At 43.0% G+C, this 22663-nt stretch overlaps 1 protein-coding gene across 14 annotated transcripts in view; it reads right to left on the bottom strand.

The window, feature by feature from the left end:
• Positions 1 to 22663, bottom strand: part of cep164 (centrosomal protein 164) — a 215000-nt gene that overhangs the window by 181165 nt on the left and 11172 nt on the right. For 6 of the 14 annotated variants that reach the window (XM_087976366.1, XM_087976367.1, XM_087976359.1 and 3 more), the window contains exons 2-3: positions 19657 to 19748; positions 2372 to 2481 (exon numbers count right to left, since the gene is read on the bottom strand). In XM_087976366.1, the coding sequence (XP_087832492.1) occupies positions 2372 to 2453 (82 nt within the window). In that variant the 5' untranslated portion in view covers positions 2454 to 2481; positions 19657 to 19748. Of the gene's footprint in view, positions 1 to 2371; positions 2482 to 19636; positions 19749 to 22663 lie in introns of those variants that run through there. The other 8 variants (XM_087976370.1, XM_087976371.1, XM_087976368.1 and 5 more) reach the window with 4 other exon arrangements.

The raw sequence follows: 22663 nt of genomic DNA, 5'->3' as shown, positions 1-22663 counted from the left end.
TTCAACCTTAACTGGTGAGAACACTACACATAAGCAAGCTTACAACTGTTAACTGTTGACTTTTATCCATCAGCTCAAGAGTTCAATTTACTGGTTTCATGAATCACAGAGCCAGAGCTTGTATTTTTCTTGCCCTGTCTCTCATTCAAATTCATGTGTGGCTTTGATTTTCTTTTTTTTAATAAAAATACAGTCGGTGCAGTAAAGTGATAAACTACCTGTTTGTTGAACTGCATTCAAGTGACCATGGCACACTTCAAATCAACTTTTACAACATGCAAAACCAGGAGACCAGTTGCTGACAGGTTACCCACATAAAAAAACTGCAATCTAACAGCCTCATTGGTTTATACAGACACTTGCTCTGAAAGCTCAGGAGCAGTAGATTGCTATTTTAAGGCCATAACTTATCAGTGGCTGCTTCAGTGATTGTTAAGTTGTAAAACTTGATCTAGAAGGCACCCATCTGGCAGAATGCCATTTATTTAATTTAGCCTCTCCCTGCTCCACTGAAATTTAAACAATAAATTCTGAATTATATTAAGTCACAAGCCCAGCTGCCTTTTGCTCCAATCTGAATAACCTCATCATAGAAAAACACCTATCAGGTGTTCAAGAGGCAAATACTTTGATGAATTTGACAGGTCTTTCTCATGAATATGAATTGTAGGGATGAAACAGCTGTCCTGACCAGTGTGTCCCTTCAATCAATACCACCGAAAGCAGAAAACAATTCAGAAGCTGACATTTATTATAAGGTCAATAGTGAGTTGAAATAGTCAGGCAATCCTGCCGCATTATGAATCATTGGTGAAACTACGCTAATAATATTGTGCACAGTTCTGATCAATTCAGTGAAACAGAGTATTTCAGACATTTACAGTAAACAGAAAAGGGTAACCAGACTGAGTGGTAAATTGATGAAACAGACTTCCAGGAAATGATTGCGCAAACACAAATCATTGAACCATTAAAATGTCAATTAGATAGACCACCTTCTGAAAAATACATTTTGAGATCTAGTATACAAGTAATTTGCTGCATGACATGTTCTAAGTGTAACACATATGGAAGGAACAGTGATTTGGATCCATGGTGTCCAAACTTCTCATCTATTGGATTTTTCCCTGCCTCAAGTCAGGATCTATTATAAACCGATGGCCATTTGATTGCCATGATTAATCAACACTGCATGAATGTTTTATCACGTGGACTCCCAAGATGAAATAGTTAAACCTGGTGGTACAATGTTGCTGTGCATTGCGTCAATTTCTCATGTGTGACGGACACTGATTAGGCCACTTTTGGACTCGTGAGTTCAATTCCAGTCTCCCAGTAATAAGAAGGATGTTGTGAAACTTGAAAGGGTTCAGAAAAGATTTACAAGAATATGGAGGATTTGAAATATAGGGAGAAGTTGAACAGGCTGGTGTTATTTTCCCTGGTGCGTCAGAGGCTACAGGGTGACCTTACAGAGGCTTATGAATTTGTGAGGGTCATGAATAAGGTGAATAGCCAAGGTTTTTTCCCAGGGTAGAGGACTCCAAAACTAGACAGCATGGGCTTAATGTGAGAGGGAAAGAAGTTAAAAGGGACCTAAGGGGCAGCTTTTTCACACAGAGGGTGGTGCATGTATGGAATGAGCTGCCAGAGGTGGTGGTGGAGGCTGGTACAATTAAAAGGCATCTGAATGGGTATATGAGTAGGAAGGGTTTAAGAGGGATATGGAACAAATGCTGGCAAATGAGAAGAGATTAAGTTAGGATATCTGGTCAGCCTGGACAAGTTGGACAGAAGCATCTGTTTCCGTGCTGTATGTCTCTATTACTCTAATTGGAGTAGTCGTTACCAAATCTGCATAGGCATTAGGCCAATGCTAAATTCATTGGAACCCAAATTTTAGGTATTGCAGTCTCTACATGTTAATTAGGATCCAACTGCCTGTTCAAGAAAGACCACTAATAAATCTGTCTTTGAGGGGTGGAAAGCATTGATCAGCAGGAAAAAGGCAAGTTTCCTTTCAAAAACAAATAATATTATTCTTCTGTGCAGAAGAAAGCAGGGAATAAACGCCTGACCTGGTGAAAATTTCTCTTTTTCCACCCCAGGAAATGAACCCCTGTTGCCCATTGTATTCCCAGCAATTAAACTTCATGCCACTCCCAAGACAGCCCTACCATTTAGGAGTTTTGCCACCCAAACTATCTGGGAAGGCACCAGACACTCAAGCCTAAAATATCATTGAAACTTGAGCTTCAGTTTCAAATCAGACTTTGGCCCTCTCTTTGCATGAGCCTTATCCAACAAGCTACTTGGAGCACTCAAAATCAACTAGTAAATACAGATAGAAAGTAAACCCATGTTCAAATACCTTGTTCATTTGGAATGTAATTCTCATCGTAATCCTCTTCTAGGATTAATTGGTCCCCTATCCGCAGTGCAGTTGCTGTCATCTCAGTTTAAGAGTATCAACAGGTTTACCTGAAAACCAAGTAGCATAAACTTACATGGATGGAACCACAAGAGTAATATTAAAGCAAAAATCAAAATCAAAATCAAACCAATTGTACAAATGTTTGGAACTAATACAGTACAGTAACAAAAATCAAAGCCAATAAAGTACTCCTCACAATTAACAGCATGAACAGAGTATCCAGAATTTTATTTGAATTAGTTTTATTGTCACGTACTAGAATACAGTGAAAAGTTTACAAGTCACCACATTACAGTGTCATCCTAGGTACAAAGGTAATTAGGTACAAATTCTGGAGAACAAATACTTAGGGAAAAGAAAATTAGAAAATTAAAGAAACAAAACCTCCAACATTACAGATCTAGGAATAAATTAGCAAAATAAAGTGATGAAAAGCTCAGATTAAGAGTCTTTCTGACCCAGTCCACGCCAGCATCTAGCCTCTAGTAACTGAAAGGCAGACCTCCATTGTCTACGCTGGACCAACCTACATTGGAGTCGTCACACTTTGGGCGCAATTTAATGAAACACTCAAGGAAGGCATCATCTCTCACCTACTGTATAAGTTCACTTTCTTTCCACAATCCCCCAACAGGGTAAAGACCTCAGGCTAATCATCAAGCACCCAAACTTTAATGTACTGAACTGTACAACAATAGATGAGAGGACATAGTGGCAAGTGGTAATGTCACTGGGCCAGTATATAGTAGTTCAAGGTTGGGTTAAAGTTTCAAATCCCACCGTGGCAAAGAATTTGAAAGAAATGTATACATGATGTAGTTTTGTGTCTCGTATTTGGTGGTCATGCTCCTTCCTCGAGGCCAGAAGATCCAGGTTCAAGTCCTACCTGCCCCAGACAAACGTCCAAACAAAACCATTACCGGAGTGCACAAATGCTTTGCATAGGCCAAAAAATGTTAAAATAAGAGTCGCAACCCCAGGAAAAGTTGCATTTATATAGGCAGTCAAAGTAAAATAATACTGATGCTGAAAATCAAAAATAAAAACTCAGTGCTGCAGAAACTCAGCAGGTCTGGCAGCATCTACGCACAGGAAAACAAAGTTCATTTTTCAAATCTAATGACTGTTCTTCAGAACTGAATTTATCTTGTGTGTTTCACAACTTCTTAACATCACAAACCTCCTCACATTCAAAGTGCAATCACTGTTGGGCTGTAAGGAAATACAGTAACAAATTTGAACCACAAACAGTAATGCATTAAATAATTAAATAAGCCATTTTTGTGATTTTGATTGTGGAAAAATGGTGACTAGAATAAAAAGAGAACTACATTCATCTACAAAAATCAGCAGCAAACCTGCAACCTGCCTGGTCTATACGAACGGTCTGTTCAATGCCTTATTCAATTAAGCAATTAAAGGAGCCCTAATCACACAATTTTTAAAATGAGTCCAATGAGGGAATTTGCTCATTAAGAGATTCCATGTGGAATCTTTCAAGCACAGAAATAACACACCAATACGACAAAATGAGATTCATTCCCTCAAAATTAAAGGAAGGTCATAATTCACCAATGACAAAGTCATAAATCATGGTCACTACTAAGATATGGTCGATTTACCAAGTTTTAATGAAATAAAAAACGCAAACTCCTTTTCTGGAACAGATGGGAAGAACAAAGGGATGAGCCAAAGCTTCTAAGCAGCTGTTTCCACACAGAAATATCTATGCTGTTCTGACTGTCAAAGTCAGGTCCTCACGAACAATAGGCTTAACCAAGATTAGTTAGGCAACATGGATTACATATCTAGCTGTTCCGCACAGTGATTTAATACAGGTCTCAGTTCTTCAGAATATTTGTTACTCAGCATGAAGGATTCAATCGTAGACACTGAAAGTCAAGGACATTTACAAATATTTCTACATGTTGCACACTAAAAAAATGTCTGCCAGGTTTATGGGAAATTATAGTAGATGACCTTGCTTTAGATCTCATTCTTAGGATTGTATTTGTACTAAAAGCTGCACATCATCATCCACAATGAAACATCCATTAGGAACCCCAAGGTTAAAAGATCCTTTTTTTTCATTTTGAACCTCCATCAGAAACTGATAACAAGCTGAACATGCAACCTAAACACAGAAATTACAGAAAATGGTGTGTTAAATAAGAACACTTGTTCTCCGAGCAACCACATTACCATTGAGCTCGTGCTAATAAAAATTACAGTGTATTTAGTTTTAAAAAAGCAAATTCGGCACTTTGGGCAGCATGGAGTAAAATATCTCCGCCTGAACTGAGGGCATGAATACCACCTCTCTCCGTCACTGGTAAAGATTTCATGCAGGTCTATCTTACAAAACTGAGATTCTTGGCAGGATTTTGCATTGCAGACTTAAATGGGGGTCTTTGCACAGTGTGTTACGAACTGTCACCTAACAGTGAGTGTCCCCAAATTGGCAATTTGTGTCTAATTAAAGGACAACGGACGTGTTCTTGAAGTTGCAAGGAAATTAGGAGGCCCTCCAGCTCCTATGGAGCAGCAGCCAACATTTTAGGTGTGAACGAAAAGGGCATTTCCACTTCAATTCTCAGTCTCAACAACTTTAAAAAAGGTTGAAATTAAAAAAATAGCCAGAGCTGTCAAGCAACTACTGCAGAGCAGCCTATGGCCAAATAGGCAGGAAAGCTCCAAAGCCTGCAGAAACACTTGAACTCCTATCTGTCACAGGGAGGCTGCTTTCAGGCAAGTGCACGGTTCCTCAGGCAAAACTCCAGTCGGTCTTCAGAAACGTGCCTTAAAGGGTCTTCACATTAGCTTAAATTGGCAACCTGCTGTTTGCAGGAGGATAATCCTTCAACCTCCAGGAAAACTGTCTGCAGGTATGATACTGCCAGAGAATCTTGTTGCTGATCAGCAGCAGGAAATTATTCACCCGCCTACCTACACATCTGGGTGAAAATTCTGTTCTGTCACTCAAAAGGATTTCAAGAGTAAGTGATGTTTTAAGTGAAAATACCACAATGATGCAGCAGAGGGTGCTGTTGAGAGACCGGGGAAAAGGAAGCTTTCCTATGTATCCCTGAAGGCATGACTGATGCTTGCATCAATGGAGTTAAAATGACAACACTGAAACTGTTAAAATCCAAAAGCTTAAAATTCACACAAGAATCACCAACTGCCTGAGGATTTATTTTTCCAAAGATTTACAACCACACAGTGGAGGAGAAAGTGAGGAAATGAGGACTGCAGACGCTGGAGATCAGAGTTGAGTGTGTGGTGCTGGCAAAGCACAGCAGGGGTCAGGCAGCATCTGAGGAGCAGGAGAATTGATGTTTTGGGCATAAGCCCTTCATCAGGAATGAGGCTTGTGGAAGGGGGAAGGGAGAGGAGAATGCAGTAGGTAGATGAAGGTGGGGGAGAAGGTGATAGGTCGAAGAGGAGGGTGGAGCAGATAGGTACAGAAAGACGATGGACAGGTCAAGAGGGCGGTGCCAAGTTGGAGGCTTGGGACTGGGATAGGGTGGAGGGAGGGGAAATGAGGAAGCTGGTGAAATCCACATTAATTCTGTGTGGTTGCAGGGTTCCAAAGCAGAAGATGAGGCGTTCTTCCTCCAGGCATCGGGTGGTTGGGGTTTGGCGGTCGACCTGCATGTCCTTAGTACAATGGGAGAGGGAGCTGATGTGATCAGCCACAGGTCGGTGGGGTTGGTTGGTGCGGGTGTCCCAGAGATGTTCTCTGAAACTGTCCGCACATTGGTGTCGTACCTCCTCAATGTTTTGCACTTCCTGCCGTGGCAGGGGAAGGTGCCTGGTGTGGGGTGAGGGCCGGTGGGGGGTGTGGACCTAACAAGGGAGCCACGGAGGGAACAGTCTCTCCAAATCACAATTGAGGTGGGGAGGGAAATATATCCCTAGTGGTGGGGTCTGTTTGTAGGTGGCGGAAGTGATGGAGGATGATGCGATGTATACAGAGGTTGGTGGGGTAGAAGGCAAGGACAAGGGGTGTTCTGTCCTTGTTGCATTGGGAGGAGTGGGGTTCAAGGATGTAGGTAGAGGAGGTGGAGGAGATGCACTGGAGGGCATTGTCGACCAAGTGGGAGGAGAAATTGCAGTCTTTGAAGAAGGAGGCCATCTGGGATTTTCTACGGTGGAAATGGTCATCCTGGGAACAGATGCGGTGGAGGCGGAGGAATTGGGAATAAGCAATGGTGTTTTTACAGAAGGCACGGTGGGAGGAGGTGTAGTTCAGGTAGCTGTGGGAGTCGATAGGTTTGTAGTAGATGTCTGTAGTTAGTTGGTGGCTGGAGAAATCATACAACGTCTTATACTGTCATTATCACTACATACAGATTTATTGGAATTTGTCATTGATACATCAGTTTTTAAATTATTATTTTAGGTCACACACAAGATACAAATCAGGAATCTTATCCAAAATGACATATAAAAGTACAAAATTAATCATTCCAGGCTAACTACAATTGAAAATTCAGTTGTCTGCTTGGGTGAACTTTATACCTCAGTTTTAGAGACTACACAGTATAAAAATGACTTCATTTAAGACAGTTTTGATAACACATGGTAGTTTTAAACATCCAGAAATATGCAACTTTGTTCAATACAGTATATGGAATCATTGCCTGAAAGCAACTTAAAAATGTTATGAAAAACATTTCCAAGTACATGCAATCCAACCACATCCTTGTGGCAAATGATAAACCAGCTCTAAACATAGGAACCACAGACACAAGCTAAGAGCTTTACAATGATCATCACCTCCTGACTCCTCAAATCCAGTCCATTATATATAAAGGCACAAGTCAGAGATTTGCTGGAATGCTCCCTACTTGCATGGGATTAGTTCAGCTCCAACAATGCTCAAGATCAACACCAAAGACAAAGCAGCTCACTTGAATGACCTCAGAACCACAAACTCAGCACTCACTCTCTTCACCTCTCACTCCCTTCACCTCCTCCCCCCCAAACAATGCTGGGGGTGTAGCGTGCACCATCTAAAACATGCAGAGCAGAATCTCACCAAGGCTCCTTGAGCAGCATCTTCCATACCGTACCCCACCCCCTACCATCCTGATATGGAATTACACATGTACTATTTCTCCAATGTCACTGGGTCAAAATCCCAGCACTTTCTTCCTTACAGCACGGTAGCTGTACAACATGTGTACTGCAATGGCTCGAAGGCAACTTTCCATCACTTTCCAAAAACAAATCAGTGTTTGGAAACAAACACAGACCTAGTCAGCAATGCCCACAATCTGCAAACTATATAATATAGGCTACAGATTCTAGAAATGTGAGCAACTCAAACATTGGAAATATTCGAGGCAGACAGCATCTACACAGGGAGCACACTGAGTTCCTTTGTCAGGATAGGTTCTAAACATAATCTTTGATCAAGTCACTCTCCAGTCTAAATGGTTGTGTGGAAATACGAAGGGAAAAATACGGTGTTATCTTATGGAAGAGATGTTAACTCTCCCATCTCAGCCAATGTAAAGGATCCCCAGGACATTGTTACTCACAGAACCTTGAAAGACATTATCTGTTCATGATTCTATTGCTCTTTGTAGTATATTGCTATGAGAAAATTAGTTGCCACCTTTCCTAAACTGTAGTAGTAATTACTTTTCAGTAATACATAATTGGCGTTACGTGGCTTGGGACACATTGAGATTATGAAAAACACTAAACACATGCAAGCTGACAAAGTTTCCTGAAGGTGCAGGGTGTGCTTCAAACCACTTGAGGGTGCCAAATCACAACTTGGCTTCTGGATGGAAAGCTATCGTTCATCCATCTTTTAACTGCTTCAGGCAGGAGAAAGACACCAGTATATTCTGATCTATATTTACCTACTATGTATAGCTAACATAATTACCTACCCAGGCTGGTCAGTACCAGGGCAGGGTTAAAGTGGGTGAAATGATATGAACAGGCAAGAAGGTAAAAACAATGACTGCAGATGCTGGAAACCAGATTCTGGATTAGTGGTACTGGAAGAGCACAGCAGTTCAGGCAGCATCCAAGCAGCAGGAAAATCGATGTTGTTTCGGGCAAAAGCCGAAATGTCGATTTTACTGACCAGGCAAGAACCCAACTGGTGGTGCTTAAGATATTTACGGATCTGTGCAATCTCACTGAGCAACTTACCAAATCAATATAATATGAGTGAGGAGCAGGAAGGCAAACTCATCTTAGCTGACTTTGTAAGATAATTAACATAAACATTGGTTATTCTGGATCACATTGCATTCTTTGCTAATAGTGAAACTCACTTAAACCATTGGCAGCATTAATAACTAAATTGTCTACAATAATAAGTTACCACAGTACATGGGGAGTAAAAGATCCTTCTAGTTTCAAAGAAAATATGAATTTTTCACACCACGTTTAAGAATTGGAACCTCTGCCAATCCGATCTATTTGCACTAGATCTCACACAGTACTCAGAGGTAGTGATGCGAAATAAAAGATAACCTGAATTTTTCTGCGGGTGCATTGCAGCTGGGTCTTCAAGGCTAACTGGGGAGGTTTTTCAGCATTTAAATGCGTAAGCAGCAGACCTGAGGAGATATTACATGAAAAATGGCTGGTACTTTGTCCAGTACTCACATTCAGGAATAGTAACACCATGACAGTGTATTGTCATATGACAACCATGCACGTGTGAGATTCACACAAACCACACATTGCTCCCCTCGAGAACGACATTTACTGTGCCCCTGCTCCCATGCTCAAAGTCAAAGCAACATGAAAAATGGATCCTGGGCACCAATCTGAAAACATCTATAGATTTATTTATTTTGATGTTGATGTTGACTGTGAAAATCGTGGTGTGGATTCCTGGGGCCAAAGATCAATATCAGAACAGCCACATTCCTAAACTGTAAAGAACGTGTTATCTATTTTAATGAGGACAGCAAGGAACGTATAAGGACGGGGTAGACAAAACAAGCAGTCAGGCTACAACTTGATCAGCGTGAGGTTAACACTTCCCATTGATTAGATTGAGAAAATACCGTGAAAGGTATTGCACACTCTCAATTAGGTGAAAATGGGAGGCTCCATGCTGAAAGAAAAACTTGCACTTTTCTAGCTGCTTTCATGACTTAAAAACTTCCCAAAGCACCTTACAACAAACGAAAGGTAATTATTACTGCAATGCAAGAACGCAGCAGTCAATGGAAAAAATGACAACATCCAGTTTTACCAGTGCTGATTTAGAACCACCGCTCTTCAAATTTATAGTTGGGACGTCTGACATCCGCCCAAGAGGGAAGATAGGACATCGGTTCAAAAGCGAAATGAATAAGAACATCTTCTACCATGAATTGTACTGCTCAACTTGTTTTTATCGCTGTGAAGAACCCTCTGCCATCAGTTCTAAACCTGTCTTTTGTTTCACTTTTTCCATAGGTTTTCATACTTTACACACGTACACATGGACTCTTCTTATCCATCCATTGGAAAAATGGGTAATCCAAACCTTTCCAGTTTTTCAGATTAGTCTTGACATTAAGCAGCTTCAAACTCCTTACCAAATCACCACCATGGATTAATAATTAACCCTGGAGTATCAGTGATGATTACAGGACAAAAATTAAAATGCGGAACCACTCTCAGCCAACAGTGTCACTCAAACAATTCACTATTTCACTTACTGTATTCAATTCTGCACCAACGACTGGACAGCAATGAAGGTTGTTAGATTTGAATGCACGGATAGCCCTAATCGCTTTCAGTTTCTCCCTTAAATAATTCAGCAGTAAGAACAAAATACACATGTACGATGTCTATTTTTGCTTCCAATGCATAACATTTCATCTGCACTGAATGCCCAACTACTATTGGCTGGGCAACTACATCATCTGTTGACCTTGTTTGCCTTTTTTAGATTTACCTGCCCGCCCTCACCACATCTTGGATTTATCTATAGTGTATGAATGAGACTACTGAGTTTGTGCTAAATTAACAGCTGTCTTGGTCTTACAAATGAAGAACAAAACTGGGTTGAAGTTTGAGAAACTAATTTCCTGAAGGATCTCATCAGGTTTCTGTCTGTTCTCATTGGAAAGGTTTCTTGTTTTAAGCTAGTCCAGGCCCAAATCAGGATTAATATACAATCCAGATGTAGATTATTCCGAATAGTAAACAAAATGATTGCAGACAGTCATTGGACATGCAATCTCAGGGCTTTTATCAGGGCTTTTCTTCCTTGGTTACTGAATTGGGTAGACAATTTTAAATAAATGTGTATACGTGATACATATTTACCTGAATGGTTAGTCTATGCAAAATATTTTCTACTAAAGTTAATGCACGTTTCTAAAACAATTCCAACATAGCCACGTGATGAATCAGCATCACATCTACTGAAGAAAATTGATACGAGCTACCACATGGTTTACAGCTAAAGTCAAGGTTCTTAAGCGCAGAGGTTCCAGTATTTAAAAGAAATGAGGAAGACACTAAAGCTATTAAACAGTGGTGGGGAGGCAGAAGGATAGATTCAGATTCTGGATTAGTGGTGCTGGAAGAGCACAGCAGTTCAGGCAGCATCCAAGGAGCTTCGAAATCGACGTTTCGGGCAAAAGCCCTTCATCAGGAATAAAGGCAGTGAGCCTGAAGCATGAAGAGATAAGCTAGAGGAGGGTGGGGGTGGGGAGAAAGTAGCATAGAGTACAATGGGTGAGTGAGGGAGGGGATGAAGGTGATAGGTCAGGGAGGAGAGGGTGGAGTGGATAGGTGGAAAAGGAGATAGGCAGATAGGACAAGACCGGACAAGTCATGGGGACAGTGTGGAACTGGAAGTTTGGAACTAGGGTGAGGTGGGGGAAGGGGAAATAAGGAAACTGTTGAAGTCCACATTGATCCCCTGGGGTTGAAGTGTTCCAAGGCAGAAGATGAGGCGTTCTTCCTCCAGGCGTCTGGTGGTGAGGGAGCGGCGGTGAAGGAGGCCCAGGACCTCCATGTCCTTGGCAGAGTGGGAGGGGGAGTTGAAATGTTGGGCCACGGGGCGGTGTGGTTGATTGGTGCGGGTGTCCCGGAAATGTTCCCTAAAGTGCTATGCTAGGAGGCGCCCAGTCTCCCCAATGTAGAGGAGACCGCATCGGGAGCAACGGATACAATAAATGATATTGGTGGATTTGCAGGTAAAACTTTGATGGATGTGGAAGGCTCCTTTAGGACCTTGGATAGAGGTGAGGGAGGAGGTTTGGGCGCAGGTTTTACAGTTCCTGCGGTGGCAGGGGAAAGTGCCAGGCTGGGAGGGTGGGTCGTAGGGGGGGCGTGGACCTGACCAGGTAGTCATGGAGGGAACAGTCTTTGCTGAAGGCGGAAAGGGCTGGGGAGGGAAATATATTCCTGGTGGTGGGGTCTGTTTGGAGGTGGCGGAAATGTCAGCGGATGATTTGGTTTATGCGAAGGTTGGTAGGATGGAAGGTGAGCACCAGGGGTGTTCTGTCCTTGTTACGGTTGGGGGGGGGGGGGGGGGTCTGAGGGCGGAGGTGCGGGATGTGGACGAGATGCGTTGGAGGGCATCTTTAACCACGTGGGAAGGGAAATTGCGGTCTCTAAAGAAGGAGGCCATCTGGTGTGTTCTGTGGTGGAACTGGTCCACCTGGGAGCAGCTACAGCGGAGGCGGAGGAATTGGGAATACGGGATGGCATTTTTGCAAGAGTTAGGGTGGGAAGAGGTGTAATCCAGGTAGCTGTGGGAGTCAGTGGGTTTGTAAAAAAATGTCAGTGTCAACTCTGTTTTCATTAATGGAGATGGAGAGGTCCAGGAAGGGGAGGGAGGTGTCAGAGATGGTCCAGGTAAATTTAAGGTCAGGATGGAATGTGTTGGTGAAGTTGATGAATTGCTCAACCTCCTCGCGGGAGCATGAGGTGGCGCCAATGCAGTCATCAATGTTGCGGAGGAAGAGGTGGGGAGTGGTGCCGGTGTAATTATGGAAGATCAACTGCTCTACGTAGCCAACAAAGAGACAGGCATAGCTGGGGCCCATACGTGTGCCCACGGCTACCCCTTTGGTCTGGAGGAAGTGGGAGGATTCAAAGGAGAAATTGTTAAGGGTGAGTACCAGTTCGGCCAAACGAATGAGCGTGTCGGTGGAAGGGTACTATTGGGGATGTCTGGAGAGGAAAAAACGGAGGGCTTGGAGGCCCTGGTCATGGCTGATGGAGGTGTAGAGGGATTGGATATCCATGGTGAAGATGAGGCGTTGGGGGCCGGGGAAATGGAAGTCTTGGAGGAGATGGAGGGCGTGGGTGGTGTCTCGAACATATGTAGGGAGTTCCTGTACTAGGGGGGATAGGACAGTGTCGAGGTAGGTAGAGATGAGTTCAGTGGGACAGGAGCATGCTGAGACAATGGGTCGGCCAGGGTGGTCAGGCTTGTGGATCTTGGGAAGGAGGTAGAACCGGGCAGTGCGGGGTTCCCGGACTATGAGGTTGGAAGCTGTGGGTGGAAGATCTCCTGGGGTGATGAGGTTCTGTATGGTCTGGGAGATGATAGTTTGGTGATGGGGGAGGTGGGGTCACGGTTGAGGGGGCAGTAGGAAGAGATGTCCTCAAGTTGGCGTTTGGCTTCAGCGGTGTAGAGGTCAGTGCGCCAGACTACCACTGCGCCCCCTTTATCCGCTGGCTTGATGGTGAGGTTGGGATTGGAGCAGAGGGATTGGAGGCCTGCGCGTTGTGAGGGTGAGAGGTTGGAGTGGGGGAGGGGGGTAGACATGTTGAGGTGGTTAATGTCCCGGCAGCAGTTGGATATGAAGAGGTCGAGCGCAGGTAATAGGCCAGTGTGGGGTGTCTAGGTGGATGCAGTGTGTTGGAGGTGGGCGAAGAGGTCCTCGGAAGGTGGGTGGGAATCCTGATTGTGAAAGTAAGCTCGGAGGCGGAGGCGACGGAAGAATTGTTCTACGTCACGGCGTGTATTAAATTCATTGATGCGTGGACGGAGGGGGATGAAGGTGAGTCCTTTGCTGAAGACTGATCGTTCGTCCTCAGTGAGGGGGAGGTCTGGGGGGGGGGGGGTTGGAAGATGATGAAAACTTGGCAGGGCTGGGAGTTGGGATCTAGCATGGGTGTAGAGCTGGGAGTGGGGGCGGAACCTGTAACTGGAGAAGGTGTGATGGTGGGGGAATGGGGGTGGAGTCATGAGCAAGGGTAGTGTCCCCCTCGGGGTTCTGGGGGGTGGGGATAGTGACAGTGGGGTCTGTGGGCGGCATGTCAGCAGAATGCAGGTGAGTGGCGCTGGTGGGGGCGGAAGTGGTGGTGACCAGGGCAGTGGAAGTCACTGAGCATGTGGCATCAGCGATGATGTGAAGGGCGGAAGTGATGTCACATGTGATGCATGAGGAATTGTGAGGGGTGGAAGTGGCCATGACGGGGCGGAAGTGACATCATCAATCAGCGTGGGGGTGGCAGCTGCATCAGCCGCATGGCTAATGGCGTCTGAGTAGATTGAGAGGCCAGGGGAATCTTCTGGAATGTTTGAGGAGCGCTGGTTATGGAGGTGGGTAGATAAAAGTTTGTTGTACTTTCAGTTTTTGATGTTTGAGATGGAATTTAAATACTGTTTGTTGAGAGTATGAATTCTCTTGAGGATGTAGTACAGAGTGGGTCCTTTGCAATTCTGAGAGAGTGTGGCCCTCAGCTGAGGCAGGGCTGACTGTAGAGAGGTTAGGTGCTGGCGGATAACTGCAAGCGTGGAGCGGAGGATCTTGATGGAGAACTGTTGCTGGTGTTTTTGAATCTGTAGTTTGTACTGTTTGTCCTGTTCAGGTCCGAACTCTGCTGGTTTAAAGGTGGTCCGGAAACCATGTGGGATGAGTTGGTTACGGAGGCAGGCACTGAGGAAGCAAATGTGGCTGTGGTAGCAAGTTTGTTTCACGACATGGTTGAAGAGCTTCAGGGCAGAGGAAATGACCTGGGAGTTGCAGTGGGAGAGGGACTCCCTGAGATTCTTGTAGAGAGAGGAGGAAAGCTTCTTCAAGACAGGCATCATTGCAAGAGGATTCGCAGTAGGGTTAAAATCAAAGAGGTAAAAACAGTGACTACAGATGCTGGAAACCAGATTCTGGATTAGTGGTGCTGGAAGAGCACAGCAATTCAGGCAGCATCCAAGGAGCTTCAAAATCGACGTTTCGGGCAAAAGCCCTTCATCAGGAATAAAGGCAGTGAGGCTGAAGCGTGGAGAGATAAGCTAGAGGAGGGTGAGGGTGGGGGTGGGGAGAAAGTAGCATAGAGTACAATGGATGAGTGGGGGAGGGGATGAAGGTGATAGGTCAGGGAGGAGAGGGTGGAGTGGATAGGTGGAAAAGGAGATAGGCAGGTAGGACAAGTCCGGACAAGTCATGGGGACAGTGCTGAGCTGGAAGTTTGGAACTAGGGTGAGGTGGGGGAAGGGGAAATAAGGAAACTGTTGAAGTCCACATTGATGCCCTGGGGTTGAAGTGTTCCGAGGCGGAAGATGAGGCGTTCTTCCTCCAGGCGTCTGGTGGTGAGGGAGCGGCGGTGAAGGAGGCCCAGGACCTCCATGTCCTTGGCAGAGTGGGAGGGGGAGTTGAAATGTTGGGCCACGGGGCGGTGTGGTTGATTGGTGCGGGTGTCCCGGAGATGTTCCCTAAAGCGCTCTGCTAGGAGGCGCCCAGTCTCCCCAATGTAGAGGAGACCGCATCAGGAGCAGGTTGAGCAATTCATCAACTTCACCAACACATTCCACCCTGACCTTAAAATTTACCTGGACCATCTCTGACACCTCCCTCCCCTTCCTGGACCTCTCCATCTCCATTAATGAAGACAGACTTGACACTGACATTTTTTACAAACCCACCGACTCCCACAGCTACCTGGATTACACCTCTTCCCACCCTACCCCTTGCAAAATTGCCATCCCGTATTCCCAATTCCTCCGCCTCTGCCGTATCTGCTCCCAGGAGGCCCAGTTCCACCACAGAACACACCAGATGGCCTCCTTCTTTAGAGACCGCAATTTCCCTTCCCACGTGGTTAAAGATGCCCTCCAACGCATCTCATCCACATCCCGCACCTCCGCCCTCAGACTCTTCCCCCCCCCCCCCCCCCCACAACCGTAACAAGGACAGAACACCCCTGGTGCTCACCTTCCACCCTACCAACCTTCGCATAAACCAAATCATCCGCTGACATTTCCGCCACCAGGAATATATTTCCCTCCCCAGCCCTTTCCGCCTTCAGCAAAGACCGTTCCCTCCGTGACTACCTGGTCAGGTCCACGCCCCCCTACGACCCACCCTCCCAGCCTGGCACTTTCCCCTGCCACCGCAGGAACTGTAAAGCCTGCGCCCACACCTCCTCCCTCACCTCTGTCCAAGGCCCTAAAGGAGCCTTTCACATCCAAAGTTTTACCTGCACATCCACTAATATCATTTATTGTATCCGTTGCTCCCGATGCGGTCTCCTCTACATTGGGGAGACTGGGCGCCTCCTAGCAGAGCGCTTTAGGGAACATCTCCGGGACACCCGTACCAATCAACCATACCGCCCCGTGGCCCAAACATTTCACCTCCCCCTCCCACTCTGCCAAGGACATGGAGGTCCTGGGCCTCCTTCACCGCCACTCCCTCACCACCAGACGCCTGGAGGAAGAATGCCTCATCTTCCGCCTCATCTACTGCGAATCCTCTTGCAAGGATGTCTGCCTTGAAGAGGTTTTCCTCCTCTCTCTACAAGAATCTCAGGGAGTCCCTCTCCCACTGCAACTCCCAGGATAGATTCAGATATCTACTGGGTTTTCAAAGAATAGGTTCAACATGAAAATAACTATCTCCCACAGATTCATGCATCCAGTTAAATAATTAAGACTATTTGATGTTTTCAGCACGTATAGCTACTGTAAATTTTGGCGGGGGTGGGGGGGAAAGAGAGTTAAGGTGAGATTTGAGAAAACCAGAAGGTCCCTATGAGATTCAATCTGCATCCAAGTAATGATAAAAACAGTAATTTTTCATTAAATATATGGGAAAATGCTTTTAATTTTCAACTGTTCAAAATTTACTATAATGGAGTTAATTGTTAGGAGCTCACTCTCGAAAAGCCTCAGTGATCTTTTCCCATTCAGCACTTTGGATGGGTCTGTAGACAAACATGATTTCTGTGTTTCTGTGGTGTGTCGGGAAATCACAGAGCATTTTTAACATCTATGCAGCTTCAACTAGAAATCCAGCTGGGTGAACAGGCAGGCATTCAGACTCTTCAGGATTACCACAATGAAAATCTACTTTTTCACCCTGTGTGCGCTTTCCTGATCTGTGCCTCAAAATGCTGTAAGTCATATTAGCCCCATATTATGCAGGTAGCGTCTTAATATTTACAAACAACATGACTTCTTGAACTTTTAATCTCAAAGCAGCAAATGTTCAGTGCCATCCATGTTGGTGCAATTCATTGCTCGCTTTCTGCCACTAATGTTTAAAAAAGAAATGTGCAAAGAGCGATTTTGTTGATGGTAAACCATCCACATTAAAGACGTCCTTTGGTGCATCCTCATTTAGGGCATAGGCAAGACCTTTTTGGAGTCTTCGCCACAGGATTGCCCACGATCTTGTACTCCAGCATGGCTTAACTCTGCCCCAATTAGTTAATGTGGTCATTATGACAAGGTTGCAGGGTTTGGCTAACTCAGACTTACTTATCTGGAACTTATTCCAGAGTTTATCATAGGCATCCTTCTTTGGATTTCTTGGTCTGCTAATGGGAATGACAGACAAATTTGCCACAACGTGAACCATAGACTTTACCCACAAGTAACGTGAAAATTGTCTAGCAGAAGTCCTGGAAGAGTAACCTACTGACCAAAATCCTGCACAAGGGAGGAGACAAGAAGATGAAAATTCAGAGTTTACAGATTGCAAGAAAGTAGAGAGGGTACAGAATATATTTAACAGAATGGCACCAGTCTTAGTGAGCCGAGGGGCCTATTCCTGTAGTGTACTGTTTTTTGTATTCATCTGAAAGGTCAGAGTTGGTTTCAATGAGGGGGTTGAACGACAAGTTAAATTTATTCTCACTGTTTGAGGTCATCCGAACCCTTCAATTTTGTTTAACTTTTCAAACTTACTGTTCATCTCTGTAGCTGAACATTAGTGATGGCAATGACAATGTAGAAGAGATTTGACAGATAGGATCATCCAAGATAATAAAACACTAGGCAACAATGAAGTCTGCTGACAGTTACTGTTATATATTGAGAAATCTGTTTCAGGTTTCAGAACTTCCGAATCATAAAGCACAGAAGAAGCCTATTATGATGCTGACAGCTCTTTGAAAGGGACATCCAATTAGCTTCATCCACAACCTTTTCCTGTAGCCCAGAATTTTCTCTTTTGCAAATAAATATCCAAATCCCTTTTGAAAGTTACTAATGAATTTGCATCCACTAACCTTTCAGGCAATGCATCCTAACCAATAGCTCATGCATTAAAAGAACTCCACTCCTGTCTCTCCATTTTCCTTCCCCCAACCCCTACCTTCAATCTAACATCTGGCTCTAGTTTGCTAAAATTTATTTTATTATGGTAAGAACACAATATCCAGCATAATATTTACCACTGTCTTCAACATGAAACTTGTTTTGACAAATGAAATTATTTCTTCTTCTCTGTCAAAATCCCCATTGAACAAGTTTGACAAATCTTGATGCACACTAAGAAAGCTCTGCCCACATTAGAAAACTGCAGTGTAAGAGCCATTAAAGGTGGCTGATGCAGAAGACAGAATTGAAACAATGATATCAGAGGCTGGGATTGAAGCAAAGCTTATATCAGCACACTAGACAATATTTAGTGAAAGAGATGGCACTGAAATAGATTTCAGGATGTGTCACAACATTGACAATATCAAAGTAAAATGGCAAAAATAGCTTGCGTTGCAATGGTTGAGTCAAGATATAAAACTAAACCATAACTATTATAAATCTGACAAAGTGCAGAAAATACAACTATACATACAACAGAGCAGCCAACATCTGAAAGTAAAAGATTAGTGCAATTCTTTGAAGATTTCATTCTGCACAAACATATTTCCTGTGTTATACGATTCTCATGACTATGCAGGATAATCAATCACTGATATACTGCACTTATGATTCTGACTAGCTGAAAAATTGTATTGTCTAAATGAAAACAAATCAGAAGCTAATTTGATGAATTTTTAAAAATCTGTAGAAGTACCATTTCATTAATTATTTCTCCTAAGGCCCAGGAACCTGGAACTCATAATTGCCAGAAAATAAACCAAGTAACTCGCTGAGTTTCTTTCCCCCACAATGTTTTCAGGCCCTTTTCCCATCCATGTTCCTGAAGTCAAAACATTTGAGTTATTTATTTCTGAAAACACACATTAAGAAACTATTTTTAAGTTAGCCCTCTTTCTCTCCTCCACTTGGGTTCCATTTCTCCCTCAGAGTTGCAAATATCTCAGAAGTCTTATTCCTACTACGAAATTGTGTCAGCACGTGCAAATGGTATATCATGCAGATTGTACCCATATTTCTACAGGAAAAAGTGAGGACTGCAAGATGCTGGAGATCAGAGCTGAAAATGTGTTGTTGGACCTGCTGCGCTTTTCCAGCAACACATTTTCAGCCCATATTTCTACAGTTTAGTGCAATGAAATATAAATGTAAAATGTGTTTAATGTAAAACATCCCAAGAAAACTTCACAGGACCATATTTCTTATGTAAAATGTGCAATGGAAATACTTAGTTTTGGAGAATTATTTCAGTAATTATAACAATTACCAATCAACAATTTGAGTGATGATGGTAAAGATTTAAAGCCATTGTCCAGAGCATAAGTTAGTTCTTAAACAATGCAAGAGAATAATTGGTAGTGTTTTACACATTTCCTGCAATTGCTCTACAATCATTGCTGGACTGGATCTCTTAATTGCATAATAAATAGGCAAAGAATTTGAACACACCTCCTCAACTTACATTCTATTTCCAGCCCTGGTAACATTTTTACAAAGGAATTCTTTTCAGCTTTAGAAAAATCAGTTCCAACCACTTTGTGATGTCAACTTGTGTTTTTGAGATTTTACTCTATGCTAGTCATATGATTACCAGGGACCAATGAGAATCTTAAAACCTGACAGACTGATAACGGTGCTAAAGACTAATCAGCAGAGGTTACCATGGAAATCATGTGGTTACCAGGGATCATGAAGCCATTGCTGTGAACTGAAATCGACCAAATCCATCTTTGTTTCCATCTATTTCACCTTGACGAGCATTGGTCCAGAGTCCTGTCAATCAAATATAGAACAATAAAGTCAACTGAGCTCAATTAGATTCCTAGAAAGTGGCACCATCGTCTTGTCACAAATGGCCAATAAGTGCACTAGAGGTGAAGATTATAGAACAGCTTTTTGAATTTGAATATTTTAGGATGTTTTTAAAATATTGCTTTCCTTTAATCTAATTTTCTCTTCACTAAGTACTATTCACATATTTATAGCAACCTGCCCAAATGTGTTGGCATACCCCAGGCCATCTGGCTTAGGACACTACCACTGTGCAAGAGGAGCCCTTTAAGTGCCATTCTTTAGTTGTTATTATGCCTATTACTGGCAAAACCAGCATTTTTTTTTGCCATCCTTAATAGAGCTTGGGAAGCTACTGGCTCGGAGATGCAATTCTATTGCTGCTAACTGTTCTCTAGTCATTTGTGCAAGTAGCTATTTCTTGTGTAAATCTAGTTGGTTAAATGGCAACAGGAAATTTGGCCAATAAATGAAGTACAGGTGAATCCAAAGCTCAGCTCGCCCAACATTCACAAATGCACTTTCAAGTCAGTGAGAGTCTTAGCTGATTTACAGAAAACCCACACAAGTTACCCAGGACCAAAGGAGAATAAAGCCTTGACCTCAATAATGCTCTGCAGCATACAAACAGAGAGTTTATCTTTTTGAAAAATATGTAATTACTAAAAATTTGCATTCACAAAAAAAATTCAAGGACAAAACCTATGTTTGAAATTGGTTTCTCTTTTAATTTAAATGGACAGACCCACCAATATATTTGACAGAAATCATGACAATGCAGTTGATTTGGATTGGAGTTCTATAACAGACCTGATTAACAAAAACAACTTTTATATAGGTGATTTTTATAACACCTTTAATATAGACAAGCATATCAAGGCATTTCACAGGAGTCATTAAACAATGCTTAGCAATAAGCCATAGCAGGACATATTAAGAAAGGTGGCCAAAAATGTAAGCAAAGAGATAACAAGGAGGTACAGAGTTGATAGACAGAGATTTAAGGAAGAAACTCTAGATGAAGGCATGACTAACAATTGTATTTTTAACTCTGGGTTCCCATTATTTAATTGACCCGAAATAAACCAATTTTTTTTCTCAACATCAAGTGTTCATACCATACAGCACAATCTCAATGAACATATTAGTTTAACTGGTATATTAAAACCATATTATCCAATTATTCTTCAGACCAAAGTATTAACACTCTATTGTTTAATTTGATTAAGAACTTTTCTTTGAGTTTAGCGAATGGGGCTTCATTTCTTTGAAAATGAATTGTTGGCTTGATTGAGTTATGGTTTATAAATAAACTACCAATACCATGCTGGCTTTGAAGTTATGTGATTTGTATAAATAACTAAAAAGGATATTTTAGACAGTCTATTCACAGGACCAAGAATGAATAAAAATTGGACTTTTGTACAGAGTTTTCTATAAAAGCAAAATACTATGGATGTCGACAAATCAGAAACAGCAACAGACATTGCTGGAAATACACAGAAGGCCAGGAGCATCCATGGAGAGAAAAACAGGGTGAATATCCTAACTAAATGTCCTTTCACAAAAGTAAACATTGCACAAAAAGATAATTTGTTCCTGAGATGTAGGCATTGTTAACAAGTTTGTTACCCACCCCTACTCGATGGGCAATTACTCGAGAAAATACTGAAACGTTATGTCATTGAACTGCTACAGTCCACGGAGGAAATCTGAATACTCTCAATGCTGTTCGGGAGAAAGCTTCAGGATGATCCCCCAGTCAGAATGCTTGGAGAACTTGCAGATGGTAGTTTTCCCATGTGCCTGCTGCCCTTGTCCTCTGGGTCTTCGGTGTCACAGGTTTGGAAGATGCTACTGAAGGACCTTAGGTGAGTTGCTACAGTACATCCTACACATGACACATACTGGTGCTCTTGTTACCAGTGGTGAAAACAATGATTGTTTCAAGTTGGTGGATGATGTACCAGACAAGCAAATGCCTCATCATGGATGGTACTGAGCCTCTTGGACATTAGTGAAATTGCACTCATCCAGGAAAATGAAGAATATCCTATCACATGCCCTGTAGGTGGTTTTGAGGACTGAGGTGATGCAACTCACCGTGGAAATCCTATTCTTTTACCTGTTGTTCAGCTACATGGTTTATGTATTTCTTTTACATGGCTTGTGCAGTTAAGGTTCAGATCATTGCTAATCCCCCCAGAAAATCAGCAATGTTAATGCAAATAACTTTCAAGAGAAGTTAGTTTGCTGGAGGGGGTCATTGCTTGGCAATAGTGTGGCACAACTGTTACTTTCCAATTATCATCCTGAGCCTGAATATTGTTTTGGCCTTGCTGCATGCAAGCATTGGATCAATGAGGATCTTAAAGATCCTTACTTCTGACCTTTTACTTGAGGGAAGACTTTGATGAAATAGTCGAAAATGGTTAGGCCTGAAGAACTGCAAGGATGTCAAAACTCTAAAGCACTAACAAGGTGACTGTAGAGCATTTAATCTGCCTTGTATCTGTATTTTAGAGACGTACCATTGCTTACTCACAATCTCATTGTAAGAAAATTGGGTAAATATTTGATGCAGATATCAGTAGAGCTATAAAGTCATTGAGGGAAGGAGAGTTGCAGGAATGTAAGGGAACGAGAGGGCAGAAAATACATGGGAGCCAAAGGGGAACATGAAAGACATGATGCTAAGTCAGGGTTGCATGGGGGTTTTAGTGAAGGGGGGATAAGAGTGTGGTCAATGTGATGAAAGTGATGGTGGGAGGATAATGATAATGATGGGTATTAGATTGACAAGGGAAGCAGGGCTATTTTAGGTGATGTTCAGTGATAGTGATGATAGTGGCAGGATTGACTGAAGTGAGGTTAGTGTTGGGTGAGGACGTTATGAT

Source organism: Chiloscyllium plagiosum, unplaced genomic scaffold, assembly GCF_037043375.1.
Source record: "Chiloscyllium plagiosum isolate Xiang-an unplaced genomic scaffold, Cpla_swu_hap1 HiC_scaffold_29, whole genome shotgun sequence".
NCBI lineage: Eukaryota > Metazoa > Chordata > Chondrichthyes > Orectolobiformes > Hemiscylliidae > Chiloscyllium > Chiloscyllium plagiosum.
The sequence above is the reverse complement of the archived record's forward strand: the minus strand, read 5'-3'. Positions and strand labels throughout refer to the sequence as shown.